At 59.6% G+C, this 4,715-nt stretch overlaps 1 protein-coding gene across 1 annotated transcript; it reads right to left on the bottom strand.

The window, feature by feature from the left end:
• Nucleotides 1-305: 305 nt before the first annotated feature.
• Nucleotides 306-3,453, bottom strand: LOC136300976 (green-sensitive opsin). Its single transcript, XM_066203746.1, has 5 exons — nucleotides 3,093-3,453; nucleotides 1,314-1,482; nucleotides 925-1,090; nucleotides 579-818; nucleotides 306-437 (listed from the first exon to the last, which is right to left on the bottom strand). The coding sequence occupies exons 1-5, from the start codon at nucleotides 3,451-3,453 to the stop codon at nucleotides 306-308; spliced, it is 1,068 nt and encodes a 355-aa protein (XP_066059843.1).
• Between the last annotated feature and the right edge of the window lie 1,262 nt (nucleotides 3,454-4,715).

Genomic DNA, 4,715 nt, shown 5'->3' with positions numbered 1-4,715 from the left:
GTCCCCACCGACCGCTGCTGTTTGAACACAATGGGGACAGGTAGGGGCAGTCCCCCAGAGGTGACGTGCTCCTGGGAGCTGGGGCTGGGCCCTGGGCTCCCCGGGCTCGGAGTGGCAGAGCTCAGAGTGCCACGTGTGGGTCCCCGTGGGTGTGTGGGGTGGGGTCTGCACAGGGGACGCTACGGCAGGACGGGCACAGCTAAATTCTCCTGCAGGGGAGGGGGCCGGGGCACGAGGGAGTGGCTGTGGGGCGTCTGTCTGGGTCCCCGAGCTGGCAGGTCACCCCAGTTCAAACTGTCCATGCTCTATGCGGGCGATACTTGGCTGGAGGACACAGAGGAGACCTCGGTCTTGCTCTGGGATACAGCAGAGGAGGTGTCTTCGTCCCCAAAGGGGTTCTTGCCGCAGCAGATCGTGGTGATCATGCAGTTACGGAACTGGGGAGGGGACAGAAATGAGAACGGTGGCACTGGGGGGCCAGCAGGGACGTGCTGCAGGGCCGGGAGTCCCTGGATGGATGGACTGAGGTCCAACCCCTGCTGGGAAGGAGCAAGATGCCCAGCCCTGGGGCGTCTCACCTGTTTGTTCATGAGCACGTAGATGATGGGGTTGTAGAGGGAGGAGCTCTTGGAGAAGAAGGCAGGCACTGCCATCAGCGTGGCCGTGAAGTCGGCGCCCTTGTTGGTGAAGATCCAGAACGCCACCACGGCGTAGGGCGTCCAGGCCAGCATGAAGCCCAGCACCATGAGGATCACCATCCGCGTCACCTCCTTCTCCGCCTTCTGGGTCGTGGCCGATTCCTGCTGCTGGGCAGCTGCCTGTGGACGGACAGGGTGGTGAGGGGCAGCCTTCCACCCCCAGCCCACGTCCCCCGTCCTGCCTGGGCCACCTGGCCTGTCCCCGTCTGTCCCCTCCGGCCGTTACCTCGCGGACTTTGCAGACGAGGCGCCCGTAGGAGAAGAAGATGATGACGACGGGGATGATGAAGTGGATGACGAACATGTAGAGCACGTAGGACTCGTTGTGGAAGTCGGGGTTGTGGGTGTAGTAGTCGGGCCCACAGGAGCACTGCATCCCCTCTGGGATGTACCTGGCAGGGAGAAAAGTCGGGATCTGCTCCAGGACCCTCCTCGGGGGGAAATCAGGGAATTCCCTGAGGATGGGGGACATGGGGTTTGGGTGTGCTCGAGCACGCAGTGTCAGCTCGCTGTGACACTGCCAGGGGAACGGGACATTCATTTCCCTCCTCCGAGGCTGAGCACTTCCTGCGTGGGAGGGATCCAGGAGCTGCTGCTGGAGACCCTCGGGCTCACCTGGACCAGCCGAAGAGCGGCGGGGCGGCGCAGGAGATGGCCATGACCCAGGTGAAGGCGATGCCCATCATGGCGTGGCTGGCCGAGAAGCGGAAGTTGCCCATGGGCTTGCAGATGACGATGTAGCGCTCGATGGCCAGGACAACCAGGGACCACAGGGCGACCTGGCCTGCGGGGAGGAGAGGGAGAGCCCACAGGGTGCTCAGAGCTCCTCTGGGCTCCACCTTGCCTTGGTGCTCCCAGGGGAGAGCAGGGGGAGCTGGGGATCAGTGTGGGATAAGCAGCAATCCTGCTAAAAAACTGGGAATCCTCCACCCAGTAACGTGCACCTGGGAGCCGAGGGGGTGCTGGGGGCGGAGGAGGAATCACCGTGGGGGTTTTAATAAATTAGGAATCAAGGGGGTGAATCCCACCTGGGCGTGGGGAGGCACAATTCCCGGCAATGCTGCCTGGTGCCTCCAAACCTGTTGATTCCTTTAAATGTGCATTTCAGGAGCCTTCCTTCCGCCGGCGCTGGATCGGGGAGGGGGACTGTGTGGGTGGGCAAACGTGCACATGTATTTATGAGGGATAATTAAACTTCAGGGGATTTGGGAGCGCTTAGTCGGTGCTGTAAGCCTGCTAATGCCCCCAGCTGTGATAAGCTGCTGATAACGACACCCTGTGCTGGGATTCGCTGGGGACCTGCTGCTCAAACAGCCGCTGCTTCCCAGCCAACTTCCCTCCCTGGGAACAGGAGCCTCCTCCTCCTCCTTTGAGAGGTACAAACATTGGAGAGACAAAATAACGCTGCCCAAGGCTCACTGAGCAGCGATGGGGAAGACTTAGGGATCTTCTGACCCCAAAACCAAGCCTTTCCTTGCTCCTCGGCTTGGATCAGGACATCCAGCTGTGCCTTTGGCAGAATACCCGTATTTTTAAAATGCGTGTTTCCAGAGCAGCATCACTGGGGGAAATGGCCCGGTTTAGGGGAAGGAAAGCAAAGTCCCTGTGGTGGCTCTGGGTCTCTCCAACAAGGACTGTTGGCTGTCAGATCCATCACGAGGTGTGGCGTGGGCAGGGCTGGCTGTTGAGTGAATTCTCCCTGTTTTTCCGCTGGGCAAAGTGTTGGCAGCAGTTGAGTTCCTGAGAAATGCCTCAAGGAAAATCCCAAGGGCAGCCAAACCTGGTGCTGAGCCATCCCTGTGGCGCCTGGAAACCACCCTGGATCGTCCTCCCTTTCATTTTGCCCATGGATAAGCTCTGAGCCCTCTCACCTCTCCACGCCTGTAGCTCTTCCATGGGGTTCCCTTTCTGAGGGATTTCTCTTCCCCTTCTAAACCCTCCATTCCCGCTAAAAGGGAAGCCTTTGGGCAAAGGAATAATCATGGAATCATGCAGGTTGGGAAGAGACCTCTAAGGCGATCAGGTCCAAGCCTATTCTTGGTCTGATCTGCTTGGCGTTGATTCAGGAACATGCTGTGGTCATCCCTGGCAGGTCCCTGGTGACCACCTTGGCTTGACACCCCCAGTGACCAGCAGGGCCAGGTGACCCCAGGCTGGATCCTGCAAACGAGGATCCCATCCCAGGCTTCCTTTCCCTGCCGCGATGCCACGGAGGCTCCTTGCTATCGAGGCCAAGCACGCAGAAATCTGTTTTTCCTCCCCAGTTTTAAGCGCAGGGCGAGCTCCACACGGGGGGGAACGACTCTGCACACCCCAACAGTGCCATGAAGGGATGGAGCCAGGCTCTCAAAGCCCAGCAGAAGGAATCCCCAGGCCCCCATTCCCATCCCTTACCTCCCAGCGTGGCAAAGAATCCCTCGACGGCGCAGCCGATGGGGCCAAACACGAAGTAGCCGTTCCAGGCGGTGTAGAAGGTGACGGTGAAGCCAAAGCAGGCCATGCACAGGTCAGCCACCGCCAGGTTGACCAGGATGTAGTTGAGGGGCTGCCGGAGCTTCTTGTGCTTGAAGGTGACCAGGAGGGTGAGGAAGTTGATGGGGAAGCCGGTGGAGATAAGGAAGAAGATGTAGCAGCACACGAGGCGATATTTCCAGGGCTCGGCCAGGTAGTACTGCGGGTACTCGAAGGGGCTCCGCACCACCCCCGTCTTGTTGGACATAGGCACGTAAAAATTGATCCCCTCCGTCCCGTTCATCCTGCCCTGCCTACGGGAGCTGCTCTGCCGGAGGGGTTTTCTGCAAGGAATCGCGTTCCCACCCCGATTAATTAAAAAAAAAGGGAAGCCCCACCCCCTCCCAAGGCGGAAAATGCGCAGGGAGAGGATTCCCCTCCGATCTAAAAAATGGGACGAGTTACTGGGAGCAGCAGAAGTTGAGGGGATGGAGGTGGTGCCCTGCCCTGTGCCGCGCCGGGGGCTGGCGGTGCTGCCCCCGGGGTGGTTTTATACCCTCCGGCCTCCTCCAGGGAGGGGGGAGGCTGACGAGGGGCTCGGCTAACTTTGTGTGACAAGGGCAACGGGATTGAGAGGGGTTGATGGTTTAAGCACCCTCTAAGCGGCCAGTTGGCCCCAAAACCTGCATTAAAGCGTATTAATTGCCATTAAGTGTTTAATGTTGTTTAAGGTGTTGGGGGCAGGAAGGGGTGGGGTGGGGAGCGCTTGGGAAGAGGGGCAAAGGTGGGAGGAGCAGTGGGGAGTTTGGGAGTGGCCGACGTGGAAGTGGGGCTGTGCTGGGGTCCATGGTGTGTCACAAGTTTGGGGTGTCCCGGGGTGGCTGAAGGACCCTGTGAGACCACCTGGGGCCTGGGGAGTGGCCAGCTCTGCCCCACTGACCTTGAGGAGGTCACTGGGGGAAGACTGGACGGAGCTTTGTGGGTCTGAGCTGTTGGCTGGGCTCTGTTTCGGGTGCCTGGTGCAGCATGGAGGCTGCTGGGGTCTGCATCCCACAACAAATCCAGGCTCTGCTGACACACCCAAGGGCCTGGAGCTGGGCAAAGGTAGGAGGGGAAGCCACTTCCCATCCCAAAGGTAATGACGTTGGTGATTTTTTGGTAAATGTAGCGTTTTGGGGCAGGGCTCTTGGTTGTGTGCCCAGATCACACCCCTGGTTGAGCCACAGGGCAAAGGACAGCAAAGATGTGCTGAACTCCCTGCAGAGAGTGCAGAGAGACCAGCCCAGCCTGGGAGAGCCAGAGGGATGGAAGGGAGCTTTTCCCGGGCTCTCAGCACGGAGTGTGGGATCCCCACGCCAGCACACACCAGCCTGATAAACCCTTCCCAGCCGGGCCAGTGCCAGTGCTCCATCTCATCCAAGTTCTCCTTCCCCATTTCTTCCTTCTGGGTCATGGGTGCTCCTTCTCCAGGGGACCTGCCTAAGGCGCCTTAGGGAAGCTCTTCCATTAATCCTGGGGATGTGGGGCGTTAAAGGAGCTGATCGGATAACGAGGTAAGCTGGGCCT

This window comes from Chamaea fasciata, unplaced genomic scaffold, assembly GCF_029207755.1.
Source record: "Chamaea fasciata isolate MVZ Bird 193981 ecotype frontalis unplaced genomic scaffold, bChaFas1.0.hap1 SCAF_25, whole genome shotgun sequence".
In the NCBI taxonomy this organism is placed as follows: domain Eukaryota; kingdom Metazoa; phylum Chordata; class Aves; order Passeriformes; family Sylviidae; genus Chamaea; species Chamaea fasciata.
The sequence above is the reverse complement of the archived record's forward strand: the minus strand, read 5'-3'. Positions and strand labels throughout refer to the sequence as shown.

Excerpts from the sequence above, each read along its gene's own strand:
- LOC136300976 (XM_066203746.1), bottom strand. The coding sequence starts at position 3,453 with ATGAACGGGACGGAGGGGATCAATTTTTACGTGCCTATGTCCAACAAG. Across the intron at positions 1,483-3,092 it reads ATTCTTTGCCACGCTGGGAG|GCCAGGTCGCCCTGTGGTCC; the intron begins GTAAGGGATGGG and ends TCCTCCCCGCAG. Across the intron at positions 1,091-1,313 it reads CCGCTCTTCGGCTGGTCCAG|GTACATCCCAGAGGGGATGC; the intron begins GTGAGCCCGAGG and ends TCTCCCTGCCAG.